Genomic DNA, 16,275 nt, shown 5'->3' on the forward strand with positions numbered 1-16,275 from the left:
AGGTAACTCAGTCAGTAACCCAAAAAACATCATTTTTAGAAATCGCAACTTGGAAGTTTGGAGAGCAAGGGAAAATCGAATTTTCGTAATTTTTTCATTTTTATTTATTTATTTTGTTCATTAACGTCCAAGTGGCATTAACCAAAAATAATAAAATGCGTGCTAACATGCTTAAAAATAAAACACCAAATACACATAAAAAATATGTGAAATTAGAAAAAAATACTAAGTAAAATAAAAATAATAATAATTAAGGTAAACAAAAAAAAACTGTTTGCATAGAAACAAAAAATACAAAGATATAAGTTGATATAATAAATGCTGATAAGCAAACACAGTTAAAGTTACGTTAAGCAAGAAAGAAATATGTGAGTAAAATGTATAATCACGTAAACATATCGCGAAAAAATAGGAAATAAGAAAAATGTATTCAATGCGTATTTGCCAATACTTAAGAACAATTGGATATTATAGCAAATGAAAACAAGTATGGGGTAAAAAAAACAAGTATTTTTTTGGAATTGAATTATCAATAATAGTTTGACGAGCACATACAAATAAATGAAATGTTGTGGGCTTGTAAAAAAACAAAGTATTGGACAGAATGTTTGCAACCGTTTCAAAAGTGTTACCTAACTTATGCAGTCTCGGTATCAATTAATTATGTTGGTTGGAAGAAGTACTGGAGCAATCAAACAATAAATTACTTCTAGTGTTGACAGCAGGTACTCTAAAATGTATCAATTCAAGTATTTTTGGGACGTCAGAAAGAGAATTTACTATTTTATTCAGTACAATGAGATCACTAGCAGTTTTTTTTTCAGAAAGTGTCATTAGGTTGAGCAGTGCTAATATATTATCATAATTCACATTATGTATTAGAATGTTAAATTTGTAGTTTGAATTGAATTCATGATGAACTTTTTCTGTACTAATTTATTTATTTATTTATTCATTCAAAATTACACTCGTTTAAATATTAATGCATTGATTAAGGCTTTTTAGGATGTTCTTGTGTCAAGCCACAATAATCAACAATTAAAAGTACATAGTAAAATTAATTTAAGTAAATTATAATTATATGTGATGCAATAGAACGTATAAGTAATAAATAATAACATTCCAAAGAAGACAATGTAAAAAAATAATCAGATTTAAATATAAATTATACGAATTTAGATGCATACGTAATCAAATGTACAACATAAAAGTATCATTGAAATCAATAGAAAAAAAAAACACAATTGAAATGATAATTGAGATATGGTTTCTTAAAACTGTTTGTATACTATAGTAAGAAATGAGAATAATAAATAATATGCCAAATAACAGTGAGAACTAAAGTAAATAATACAAAAATACGTAATGAAAAAACATAAAAATACCAAGATATGTATATAAAAAGCAAATAAAAGTACGGAAGAAAAGCAGTTTATTCTATTTTCGCTAATCTCGAACTTTAAAAAGATTGACAACGTGAACATTATAGCAAGGTAACCATATTAATACATTAAAATCTAAGTTCCTAAATTACTTACAAGGGAACAGTTCAGTTTTTTTAATGATCGTATGGACTTGAAATTTTTTGTGTTTTTTAAAATAAAGCCCAACATTTTTTATGCCTAATTTCATGATATGATGTACAAAAAACACTTTTTGATCAAACAATATCGAGATCGTTTATTACTAATACTGTAGAGAGATTATCGCCGTCAATATTATAATTGAAAATTTTCGGTTTTATATTCGATGGAAACAAATGATCTAACAATTGTTAAAGTTCAATTATATTTTATTTTATTTGCATCACTCATCCAGAGAATTAAGGTTTTTTTGAACAGGAAGACAATCTGCAGAAGTTTTTATCTCTTTATAGATTTTAAGGTCATATGCAAATAGTGAAAACATGATGCCATTTTTTTGTGATATCGTTGATAAAAGCACCGGACCTAAATGAGAACCTCGAGGTACACCACTGGTAGCCCTTAAAAAATAAGAGAAAAAAGTGTTTACTCTAATGATTAACTGCCTATCGTTGAAGTAGCTAGTTAACCAGCTTAGATATTTACCTCTTTACCCTATTTTACATAATTTAGTTAACTCTTGTGTGGCTGTAATGTCACACAAGTCGACATAGGACACAAGACTAGATATATCTCTCTTATTTTTTTGAGTGATGAATTCGTATTTTTTGTAATCTTTAAATGGACATTTTCACACCCGACTTGGAAAGTAAAATTTGTATAACTATGCTAAATGTTTATTCAAAAAAATATTTATCCTTGCTACGCGAAGAAAGAATGTCCGCTAATTCAGCAACACATCTATACATATACCTTATACAAGAGAGAGCGCGAAGATATAAATCAAAACAGGAAAAACAGAGACGCTGTTCTGCGGCGGGTGTCGTCTAAAACGGATTTAGCCTTCAGTTGATTAATAACAATGATAGGGGGCGGATGCGCGTAACATGAGCGGCGTTTTTGTGATTTTTAATTTATTTGCTATAAAGGGGCTAAATTATATGTTTATTCGCATAAGTTATAGAAAACGAATTATTAAACAGTGTGTTTCCATGTTTTTCATTTTTTTCAAATGTCTGAACTTCAGAATATTCCGTCTTTTACTAGTGGTAACACGATGTTACATCACCGCGCGGTAAAGGGATTATTTACCACAGTCTTTTAAGAGTTAACAGTCATTTATAACAGACCTTGTCAAAGGCTTTACAAAATTCAGTGAATACTAAGTCGATTTGTTATTTCCTACCAAATGATTCACTAATATAATTTTCATAAACAAGGAGGTTAATTGGGATAGATCTATCAGATGTAAAACCATGTTGCTGAAGTACAATGACACTCTTAATTTAAGAGGTTTGGAGGTTTTGTGCACACAGCATAATTCATTCGTGTCATTTTAACTAATTCTATTTATAACCTTTTCCTTCTGATACAATAAGAAACATCTAGAAGGTTTTTAAGAAGCAAGGTGGGTAAAATTTGTATAAATGACTTTTACTTGTTTAAAATCATGAACAATGCAAGCAATAAGAGTCAGTAAAAGGAAGGAAATATTCAAAATATTCATTATAATGTTGTGGTTAAATATTTTTTTTTAAATGAAGAAAACCTTTTGAACAAGCTTTAATATCTAATGATATAAAATCAAATAGTTAATTATTTTTTTCTGATTTACGCAACTTTTTTCTAAGTTACCTTGGTGACGTTTGCCTCATATGGAATACAATTTTAGGCTTCCAATGGCATATTTAATTAAAAACTGTCATTTTCAGGGTTAGTGACTTTAGCCTGTATGGCGACGATATGAACGTTATAACTTGCAAGTATTGTATAAATCAAACACCACATATTTGTCTTTGTTTGTCACATAAAATTGATCTTTTATCTATTATTTTTAAAGGTGTACTTGTTTTGTATATTATTTTCACATTACGAGTGCATTATTTATTATTAATAAGTATATTATTCGTCTCAACTCAACGCAGGATATAATTCCCATGGAGTTAAAACTTGTACCTCAATAAATGTACATAAAATCATATCGTAAATTTATAAATAAATGAAATTTGAATTATGTTGAAATATTTTATTGAATATAGATAATTATATGTTAAAATGTATGTGTTTTGACTATTTTATTTAAAAATCTATTGTTTTCGCGGACTCATTGAGTTTGAACCGCGCTCTACCAAAAGTTATTTCTCCTTTAGCAGTTGAAATTGGAATATTTGGTTAAATCTCTAGAACTTAAATACTTCTTTAAAAAATCAAACATGTATATTTATTGTGAATCGTAGGATTCAATCGTTCTTTCAATATTCGCACAAACCGAAACGAAAGTACTGTTTACGATTACGTTAATGAGAAGACTGTTTATGGCATGCTCCCGGTGCAGAGAATGGATTATTTATTGATGAAGGTAAACATAACAACATTATATAACAAAATCAAGGCTTTAAAGTGCGTTCTACAACCATAGCCTTTGTTATCGACAGAAGTTCTTATTTATTGAATATTAGACGGTGAATGGCCTTATAGATATAAGCATACCCGCATAAAGTGTGAACACAACAAAAAAATATAATAATTACAAAACAGTTATAGCAACAGATGAAAGAATCGAAGGAATATAGATGTTCAAATAAAGGTATAATAGTGAATGTTACACAGTGTGTAAAGTGAAACTTTTTTTTATATCACCCGTCGATGGGAGGAGTGCTCTCCCGAAACTGTAGTAGTGTTCTTGTAAAAGAATAAAAATTGTGGAACACTAATAACAAAGTTTTATTTTAATAATAATTTATGATGAAGTGTTACGAAGTAAATGCCGATTTAATTAACAATGGTAGTAGTATTCATCGTAAACTATTTCATGATTTCATCGCTCTCGTGACATCGTCAGCCCGTTTGATTTTCAAGTAGTTTTGACTATAATAAGGCTTTAAAATTTAAATTCAAATATATGAATGGTATTATACGTATTTTTAGAAAAAAATGTTTCTGTACCTCAGAGGCAAACGAATGCAAATCCAGAATTTGATGGAATGACATTTAGATTTTTGATTCCAGTTTATGATCATGTCCATTGATTTTAAAGAAACGTAAGTCTTATAATGCAAGAACCAATGTATTTAAATACTGAAAATACAAATTAATGCTATAAATTATTAGAAATACCTTTAAGGACAATTACATGGCAATGAAATACATATTAACAGTAAAAATAGTTAACAAAAAATCCCACAAAGGCATGGCCTGTTCGTGGGTATACAAGAAATGTTTATAAATTTTTGCTCTTATAATAAATAGACCGGTATAATATGTTTGTGTAACATAAGAAAGAGAAAAGAGAATATTCTGTAAAAGATAATAAGGTACTTTTTTATTTTATATTAATGAAAAAATGATTTTTTATTTCTTTTTTAAACATGAAAATATTCCTTATTATTAAAGGGTAACAAAATATATAAGAGTTAATATATTTCGTTTGAATCCAGGAAAGTGCGTGTTTTTTAATAGAAGGAAAATTTTGAAAGTTTGGGATCAATGAAATATTATCAGTAAAAAAATAATTTAAAAAATTTGACCCTACAAAATATACATGTCTCTATGCGAGCCTCGTTTTACAATGTTGTATTTCTAACACACGATTCCTTCTTTGACTTGATCTATTTGAATTACTTGTAAATACATTTTTGTTCTTAAATATATATTTTTAACATTGAAAATAATATATTGGTGTCATATTTAAAAGTTTAGCTTCTTGGAACAATTGGACAGGAGGAAAAGTGCAATTTTTGTGAAGCATTATTTTTAAGATAAATTTTTGAACAGCTTCGAATGGTTTAATGTGGTTGTTAAAAGCTCCTCCCCCCATCCAATTATTCCATAGGAAAGCGATGACCGTACGAGTACATAATATACAATTTTTATTTTATTTAGCTGGGTGTAAATACTTAAATATCTCAGTTTATTAACAATCATTTCAAGATTATTAGTCCATTTAAGTTGACAGTCAATGATTACTCTCAGGTATTTTATGCACCTTTCAGACTTATTTTTTTCACAGTTACTACCTATTTCAAGATTAAAATATTTATTATGAAACATTACATTAAAGAAAGAAGAAGGGGAAGATGATTTTGAGTTATAAAATAGAATAAACAGTGTTTTATTACAACTAAGCGAGAGAAGATTTCGATCTAACCACTCCTTGATATTAGTTATACATATATTGGCTTTTTTGAAAGTTTTATCCCAGGTATCATTTTGTGCAATTATGGTAGTATCATCTGCATAAGAAACTAATTTACCAGGCTATATTTCAAAGATTATTAATATATATAAGAAACAACAAAGGGCCAAGAACCATTCCTTGCGGCACTCCGTGTAAAACAGTCTTAGTATTACTAACATTAATTCTGATCCTGATTCATTGCAGTCTATTTATATAAAAAAAAACAACAAGCACTCCTTTTTCATACCAAATTTACGTAATTTACTTATTAAATTTCTATGATTTACTGTGTCAAATGCTTTTTTAAGATCTAAAAAAATTGTTAAAGTTTTCATATTCGCATCTAGGCCAGTATAAATTTGATGAGTAAATTTAAAAATTGCATCTTCTATACTGTAATTGGATCTAAATCCACTGGTTATTTGACAAAGTACAGAAAATAGATTCTTTAGACTCTTGTTAAACATTTGACGTTTGGATTTGCATCCGTCCGCCTCTGAGGTACATATTTTAATATCAGATATTTTATTTTATGGGTTTTGTATTATAAATTATCATAAGTTTTTTTCGAGTCAAAACATTTTTTAAAAATAAATTACAATGAGTTTCCACTTAAAAAAACAGTAACTCGAATATTTTGATTATTATATTTTTATGTATTTACTGGCTAATTTCAGGAAAAAAACTTAAAAAGGAAACCAAGTTAAGTTAGTCAAGGCCTTTATTTTCAATTTATTCTGTGGCAGGCAATCAATGTGATTTAATGTTTTACTATCTCTGTATGCACAAACTATAAATGATTAAACTTGATGACATTATGTGCTAGGGTGAATGGTATACAAAATTATTTCAATTAAAATTCAACTCGATAAAAACAAAATCTGCATATTCTGGCAATGCGCTTAGTACTTTATTAATGGTAAGTAGATAGTATTTCATATACTAATCACGTAATTGTATAATGTCATTTATAAAATCATTAATCTATGCGTGCATAGCCAGTAAATGTATAAATACAATAACTTTGAGATCAGTAAAGTTTATTTATTAAAATGGACAAAGAACATTATAAGCAAATACTCATGGCAACAATAATTTTGAGTATGTGAAACATTTCCGTCTTCGTGATCTAATATGGTAAGCGCGTTTATCTATCATGCAAGAGATCTCGGGATTCATTCTCAGTGTAGTTGATATATTTATTTAAAAGGGTGTTTTTACACTGGAGTATTTCATAGTTCCTGAACTGGCACCTGAAGCCTAAGACTGATCATCTTACATTCACATCTTTCAAATCAGTGAAACTATGTTTAAAAGACAAATACACTTGCTATTGGAAAGTATTATACCTTAATAATTTCAAACCATTGCTCAAGGGTTCCTGGTCCCAATATAACGCCTTAAATATTTCGTTGTTTGTAATGTTATTTTGGTAAAACGAAATATATGAATTTGAATGAAGGAAAAAAATAAAACTCTGGTTGGTGTACCAATGCAGTGCTCTATGGAATATTAGGTAAAGCTAGTGTCATATCTATGGCAAAGAGTTACTTGGATATAAATATTAACAAAGAAAATATAAACATCCATTTTTTACACAAATGATTTCAAGTGTTCGTCGTGACATGCTGTCTCTTTTTTATTGATGAAAACAACGCAACATTTACTATATATCAGATGTAGCTAGTATATGAGTTAAGTGTCTATTTATTATACGTCAGTAGTAAGATTCGATTTTAAAATTCTGTAATTCAATGTGTTTAACCTAGCCTTTTAAAAAAATTAACGAAACAAAACGGCAAAATAATATAAGAAGAGGGAAATATCACATACTACAAATACCGATAAAAATATATATTAAATGGATTTATAATAATTAATTGTATTTTCAAAATCAATATGGATATTGTGAAGAAATGTGCATACATAAATGTGAAAAATATTTTTTTTTAAATATTTTTGCTAGAAAACCGCGACTTGTTTGACCTTAGTTGTTATGACGTCAAGATTCATGATTATGTTCCAAACAAATTTCAATGACTAGGAACAAAAAAACATGCATCGTGACGTATTGGAGGCGTGGCCAATGGAATGACCGTTTTCGCGAGAATTCAAAATTTAAAAAAAAAATATGCTATTAATAATTAGATTTTTTTTTTTACTGGACATTATTTTAAAGACCTTTTTTACTTTAATTTTTTTTTTTAAATCTGTTATTTCTCTATTGCACAGGTATTGAGTTTAAAAATGAATCATTATTGTGCATTAGCTTACATTTAACAAGAGTAATGGTCCTTTTAATGGTTTTAGTTCATTTTATGTCTGTCAAATCACAATGATTGATCGATGTGTTACCTAAACTATTCAAAATTGCATCTACAATCTACACTTTCCGTTGAAGCCTGATCGGGAACCAGAGGTAATAAATATATAAGGTCAATCTTAACATAAAACATATAAATCTCTCTGGGGAATACACAATACATGTTCGCAACAAGAATACCGCTTTTCGATAAATCTAATTAGTTTGTGTTTGGCATGAAATTCCCATTAAAGCAGAAAATCTATACTGCAGTAAACTAGTATACATGCTTCCGGTCTGAGTAGATAAAGCGACAGTCTTTACTTCACAATTCTCAATAATTCAAGGTTAGGTTAAGTCGGATACTGAAAAACGATTAACCATGATAGAGGGCTCCTATTGATTTATTTATTTATTTTCTTATACGTAGTTTATTACACATTTTTGAGACATAAGTCCCAACTCCATGGAACAAAAAGTAATGTGTTGAGTTTGGACGAGAAATTAGTTGACACAGATATACGAATATATAACACAAATATAAAATTGGATCAGCAACTTAATAATATTTTTTTTTAAATATATATGGCACATCAACATGGTAAACAGCAAACACAAAGATTCGGAAAATCATCAAGGAGTTTCCAACTCAAATCCCTCCCACTAAGGAAAATCCAGTCCTGAAATTCTCTCTTAAAAACAGTCCTTATGAGCTTAATACGCTCTCCAAAAATATTAAACACCCTCGGTGCGATTAAGGTTTCTGAGGAAAAATTGTACGGATTTTAGTTATGACATGATTCGTGCTCTGGGAAAACCTTGTACGAAAATTTAGCTGAGATCTCTCCTTATTGTTCGACCAGAAGTGTGTAAGTGCTTTTAAATAACGATATTTGCACCAATTATATGTGCGTTTTTCAATTGAAAATCAAATTACAAATGAGAAAGTTCAGTGCTACGGGAAATCGGATACAAAAAACGTATTTCATGGACGCGATAAAATGTTTTAATAATTAGAGGTAAGGTAAACTCGGATGCTGAAAAACGATAGATATAAGTAAATCAATGAGAGCAGAATATTAAAACAGAACATTAAAAATCAAATAACTTATGAAGTAGTCCAGTGCTACTGGGAATTCCGTCACAATCGATCTTTACAGGTCACAGTGACGTCAGGGCCACGATTACAAACGCTATCTTCATCAATATACATATATCGAGACAACATAAACTAACAAAGATATTTGTCTACGAAAATGTGTATACGAGTATATGTATGAAAATTCTCTGTATCTTCGTTGGTAACCTGTAATTAGTATGTTTAGACAAAAAAAGGAAACATATACTGTTTTTCATACAGAAAACTGAACGCGCTAAAAATTGGAGCATTTAATTGAACGGCAATGTTCGTCAAAAATGTATAAAAAAAATCATAAAAATGTATTACCTACTTTGCAACGTCACCAGTTTGTGTGACCACGTGTTCAAAATAACCAATCAATTATAGCGTTTTTATGTTGTTGTTGCCACCGGCAACAGATTTACGATTTTCGGGCAAACCATGTTTTTCGACGTTTAGTGGGTAAATATAAATTGTTTTCAGAATTGTACGGAGTGCAACTTTTAAATGTAAGAAATACTCATTGACTTGTACTCGTGACGTCGCGAGTAGTGTATTTTCAAAATTTTGCTGCGTATTTTAAAATTACAAAACTTTACGATACGATAAATAAATATTTGTTTTGCTTATTTTGATATCCTGTTAACATAAAAAAAAGCCACCGAACATCTTACTATTGCCAATAATACCCTTTTTTGTAGTAAAAAAAATTAGGACGCAGTATTTATTTACTTACAAAAATATTATTTTTTTAAGTACATATTTATTTTTATATTACTACTTAGTACTATTTAGCCTAAAATCAAATATACACATTTTCGTAGAGAAAATTTTTATATTTATTTTGTTTTATAGATTGTTAAGATAACTCAATTCAATTCCTTTTATAATCGTGGCCCCAGGGCCTGTCAAGGTCTAAGGACTTTGACAAACATAAAACAATAGTTTTTTTTTCGTACACACAAACTCAGCATGAATTCATTGTTCTAACAAAGAATGAAAAAATGAAATCAGAACTCATGAAATCAAGGACTGTACTTAATTCTAATGTAAAAATAATATTTTGTCCAATTTATTATATATACGGCCTAAGCCAATTACAACAGTTACATGAAGAAACATAAATACAAGAAACTGAATAAAAAGAACATAAAACTATGTAGCAAAGACAAACAAGGGCAAAACAATAATGGTATACACTATATTCATAAAATTGAAAGACATAAGACTTCGAGCTAAACCATGCCAATCCAACTTCATCCCACACTGTTTAGTCGCGAAGAGATCTACGAAAAGCCGGAAGATCTATCCCAAAGAATTCCAAGTCGCGTGATGAATTGACAAATCTACACATTCTGGACATTGGAGCATAAAAAGAAAAGTTGCTCTTAGAAAATTTAATAAATAGCAGATTTTGACTTCTGGTGATATGGTTGGGGACATGAAAAGAAATTGATTGCAACAGAGATGGGACATCACTTATAGCATTGAGTATTTTGAAAATGCATACAAGGTCCATCTCAGTTCTACGTCTCTCCAATGAAGACAGATTAAGAGATTGCTCTATTTCAAATTAGGAATAATTACCCCTTTGTAATCCGAGCAACCATGCCACTTTTTTTAGAAAACGGTGTTGGACAGACTCAATATAAATCCCGTAGAATGGAGACTAAATAGAAAAAGCCTATTCCAGATGAGGTCAAACTAGTGAGCAATAAAGAGTTTTGATGGTATTAATATTTTTGAAGTCCGTCGTCATTCTATTGATAAAACCGAGAAGTTTGAGAGATTTGTTTACAATATTATCAATGTGTTCACGATAGGAGAGTTTACTATCTAAAGTAATGCCAAGATCCTTTATTGACGAAACCATTGAAGAAGAAGTATTTTTTAGTTTGTAGTTGAATTGTATAGGGTTTTTTGTCGCGAGAAAGATATTATTTTACATTTGTCAATGTTAAGTTGAAGACAATTGGTGTCGCAAATAAAATTATTATAAAACCACTTTGTTTTAAATCACTTTTTTTTTTACCGACCGGTTTCAAACTACACAAGCATCTTTATCAAGGTATACTTAACTAATATATCTTATCCTAATTTTTTTTAACAGTCAGTACTAAATTTTATTAAATAAATATACATCGAACATACGGAGCTAATAAATCAAGTATTTTTGTCATGTTGCTTTTGTGAAGATGGGAATTGAAATGTGAGATGGATACGACCTTTAAAACAAGACAAGAGTGGAAATATCGTTTATTTGGTTATTTATTATTTTTTTCTTATTATATAACGCGCTTTTTTCAGAAGCTTGTAAGCTGGCTTGCTTTGAAACCGGTCGGTAGAAAAAACAAAAATTAGTGGTTAAAATGAAAGTTGTTTTGTTTTAATTTAATTATAATAAATTAGCACAAAGTTAGCGCTTCAAATATTTATTTTATAATAATATTTTCCTCGCGTTTTTGTCTCTTTTTGTCAAGACACATTTAGACGTCTTTAAAAAATAACAAAAGTTATTTGTTAAAAAAAAAACATAGACTCAAAAGTAATTAGGGGATGTAAAAAAAATACTCTTTTACTTGAAATATGAAATCCAGATTACAATAATCCTTGAAATCATGTTACTTAATTATACAATTGATATTTTTTATGAAGTAGTTAGAAGGTGTGTTAGTTCTCAAGTTTTTCTTTGTGTCGTTATATGACGCGTTATGTTTTTATTTGATTTTTTATGTTTCACAAACTATAAATAAGATATTAACGTGTTCAAATTATAACAAAATAATTTTAATTAACAAGATTTATTATTATCTATAAACGCTTGTTTTGCCTGTCATAAATGGGTCCAAAAGTAAAATTTATATTGATTATTAATTTAATTTTACTGCCTAAGGTTTTTTTATACTTTTCAAAATACAATCATCCCCATCCTAAATTCTATGCTGTATTCATCGATTCTTCTAATTAAATATAAATATATTTTTAAAAATCAGTAATAAAATTTATTGTCAAACGAACTCCCTTTCTAAACAAGTAAATATGCATACATGTAATTTTTTTTTTAAATATTTTTTTTTTTTTATAGATTGTATTATGTATATATCATTTTGAATAATTTTCCATACCTTGTGTAATGTTTGTGTTCATATATTTTAAAAATATTTTCGATACCCTTTTAATTTGTAGAGTATCATACTTTCTATTCTGCTTTTGTAAATAATGTTATAGCTTAAAATATAAGAACGTCTGTAAATAAATATTGTTATTTGCATGTCCCTAAATGAGTTTTTTACAAAAATCCTAAGGGATAATAAAAAAATATGAATAATATGTTTTCAATTTAATTTTTTTTTTAAATAACGTGTAGCTCAATTAGAGAGGTAGGAATGTTAAGTATTTGTGTAATATAAAAATATTGTATAACATATAAAAAAACATGTTTAAAAAGTTAAAACAAAAAATAAAACAAATCAGAGAAAGACATGTATGCTTAATTGGTAAGTGTGCTGTTATATGAAAAAAAATCTACCTTCCGATTAGTATAAATCCTATCGCCAGGATCCTTGAATCCATTTTTGTTGTTTTTATCACAGAACCTAATAATGTAATTTTTCAGTCTTTCGAAGAGACGCCTTTGAGAGCGTCCCGACGCCTTTAACTTGTAAGAACACACGAGTTACGGTCCGTTACTGCACCAACAGAGGACGCAAAACAACTGTTAAGGTTTGCTAATGTACAACCTGTTTTATCGCTTGCGATTATTACCGAATACTAAATCACAGTGGACTTAAAATAGTTGTCAAAAACATGATGGTACATTATTTAAACCAATAGAACGAAACATGGTTTTGAATGCTAGGGCGTTTTTGGACTAAAATAATTTTTAAAAAAACATTTGTATTGGATATGGTACATACCCAAAACTGTTGATTAAACTAACTGGTATCGTTGCCTAGTAATTGCATTGGTACAGCCGGATGAGTCTTACCTACACGATAAAGGTTTTAGATTTTATACTTCACAAAAGGCAACAGATGGAAGAGATAAGGGAACGTTGATGTTTAAGCATATGCAGTGGGGTGAATATTGCACAGTGTGTAAAGTGGCCACTTAAACCAGCCAATGACAGCTTGCCCACCATTTAACGCACACCGCATCTGAGGACGTAAGTCTCCTTGGCGGTGCCCAATACTGGGAAAATTGCTCGTTGCTAAACGAGAAAGGCTGCCCGAAGGAGCTCTCTGTAATCTGGTAGCCTCAGCATCTTTGTGCTGAAAGAAGATAATCCAAATTTACATAATATGCACATCATTGGATGGAGAAAAGAGGAAAGTGAATTATTTACTGACTGGGATTGAATTGATTGGACATGATCAATTCGCCAAAATGATTGCAAAACATTTTTAAAGCCTAAAAATCTATTTTGGAAGCAAATGACAGGTCATAAGCTCTGTAAATGCCTAGACTTCCATGTTTCATTTGCAAAAACGTTTTCTCTCTCTGTTGCAACAAATTTAGATCTACACTTTTGCATTTTAAAGCATTTCATATTATGATAATATTATAAAAATCCATCATTTCCATTGTTTTTTTTATTTTTTGAGAGGGGTGTAGTTTGTTTGATAAATAACAACTTACACGCTACTTATATAATAACCACGCTACTTTTCTTAGAAAACGGCGCTGGACAGACTCGGTATGGTCAATATGAATCCTACAAAATGGCGGCCAAATTGAAGAAGCATTTTCTAGATGAGGGCGAACTAGTGAGCCATAAACTGTCTGATAGTATAATTATTTTGAAGTCCGTTGTCATTCTATACATAATCTGCTGTAATAAAATCATTGTTTTCAAGTGCATAGATATCATTATAGCGTACCTTAGTTATAATATATTCTCACGAGATGTAACGCACATTGCCATACTGTGCTAGATTTTTTTTACGTAAACTTCACCTTTATTGCAAAATACCGCGGTTACGGTCAACGTTGAAGATTTGTATTGAAATGTATTGGACCTTGGCACGATTGTAGAGCGAAACACTTAGATATTATAGCGTCAGTATTCTTTGAAGATAGCAGAAACATTTTAATTACAAACGTATCTATTTACTTATGTACTTGGTTTTGAAACAAAAATATGACATTTTAAATCGTTTATTTGTTTTATTATACCATAGTGGAACTCAACGATGTGAGTTGGACATCATTCTGTCCATTTTTCCCCACAGCCGCAATTGTGCTTCAGTGCCACCAATCTCTTAATTTTACAAATAAAATTATTTAAATTTTCATGTACCATTTTAGACTACTATTTTTTTTTTCAAATGGGATTTGCTTATTTTTTGCCTTGCTTATTATGAACAATGCTTATATTTACTGGAAAAACCATGTTCTTCTTATTGCTCTGACGATTTTGTAAGGAGGGTCTGGTGGGATAGTCGTGGAAAAGGAAACGTGGTCTGACTTTTCTTCATTCAAACGTACTCCAGTATTTTCTTTGTGGATTATGTTGATTTTGAAAGTTAACTAGTACGACAGGCAGTTGTCTTTTTTGCACAATATCGTGAAGGCATTTGCAATAGAGCGACAGAAAAACTATTTAAAAATACCCTTTCATCAAATTTCTCTATCACCGCGTTTCATCTTAAAGAACTTCTCCACATTTGCTTAGAAAAGAGGAAACTGCAAATAACTCATTTAAGAGAAGTCGCACTTTTGACGTTCGGCATTTTGTGTCCTATTTTTATTTATTTCAACAATAGCCTTTACTATTTTTACCATGTATGATATTACCTCACGTGATAACTCATCATGGCTTATTACGGTTACGACATCTAATTGCTTTCGGTTGCCTTGAGTCAAACTTGAATTATGTGTAATTTCTTCGATTGTATTTTATTTTTGAAATAATTGATAAATACCTTTTTTAAAAATTATTTTCATAATTTGTTCATTTATTTATTTTACACTTTATATACCTAGGGCGAATCGTGTATAGAACCGATTATGCGCAGCTTACCATTATATTTAACTATTCATAATAATGTTTTACCGTTACTTTATTTACAGAAAAACAAACAATTATTCCTATTTCTTATAAATCATTGCTACCATTTGTATTTTTCTCCAAATGTAAATAAAAATATTAAGAAAGCGTGCCCAGCACCAGTATTTTATTTATTTTATCATAAAGTATAATTTATTTTTAACATCTTAAACCCAGTGGCGGGATCTTTTTCCTAGAGTAAACGTGCTGATTTCACAAATTCTTTGAAGATTCTAGATCGGAAAACAGTATTTGAAACATTATTTCTTAAGGACTATTTTTCTTTGATATGATACTTTTGACATTTGACTCGCAACACATGTGGTGCTCGACGCGGCCGTTTTTGGCATTATTCATTTCTAGAACAAATTAGCCAGTTGACATATCAATCGTAATGAGAATACCTTATACTGACTGAATTAAATGTGCTATTTTTAATAAACTTGTATAAAAGTAATGTGTTAAATTAATGGATAATATTGCTACACAATATAATATATCACAAACTTACGTCGCATTGTTTGAGTTGATTTCATAGACGAGAGTTGTTGTATCACACAGAACCACAGAAAAAATATTAATTTAGGGTATTTATCACTTACATTTTATTGTGTACCTACTATGTAAGAACGAATAAATCTTTTTTTTTTTATAGCTTACCTGTAAATTAAATCACCATTCGCCACTGTTATATACATATACACACAAGGACAGGCATATTCCCTTATGCCGATTTCTTCCTATTTACCCAAACCGATCAGTTTGAGAAAATAAGAAGTTCATATTCTAGAAAGGTATTATATAATTTCATACAAAATTTAAAACAAAAATAACCTAAAAATCTACACTATACTATGAATCATCAGTTGCGCTACAATCCGTTGTGGGCCATGGTCAACTCTAGAAACTGTTCTCCGCTCCTCCTTTCACCCTGCGGCTCTTCCTCAGTTCGTCAGGCCAATTGCTCTCATGCCACTTTCCACATCATACAGCCATCTTAATTTTGATCCACCACTGCTTCATCAGTCGTCCGGATGGGTATTA

At 29.7% G+C, this 16,275-nt stretch overlaps 1 protein-coding gene across 1 annotated transcript in view; it reads right to left on the minus strand.

Moving 5' to 3' along the window:
• The window catches only part of LOC148276833 (myrosinase 1-like), a 61,275-nt gene extending 48,389 nt beyond the window's left edge, over window positions 1-12,886 (minus strand). The window contains exon 1 of the mRNA XM_088233693.1: window positions 12,712-12,886. Within this exon, the coding sequence (XP_088089819.1) occupies window positions 12,712-12,755 (44 nt within the window). The 5' untranslated portion in view covers window positions 12,756-12,886. The remainder of the gene's footprint in view (window positions 1-12,711) is intronic.
• Window positions 12,887-16,275: the final 3,389 nt, after the last annotated feature.

Source organism: Micrasema longulum, unplaced genomic scaffold (genome assembly GCF_059751315.1).
Source record: "Micrasema longulum isolate JH-2025_06_02 unplaced genomic scaffold, ASM5975131v1 h1tg001139l, whole genome shotgun sequence".
NCBI classification, from domain to species: domain Eukaryota; kingdom Metazoa; phylum Arthropoda; class Insecta; order Trichoptera; family Brachycentridae; genus Micrasema; species Micrasema longulum.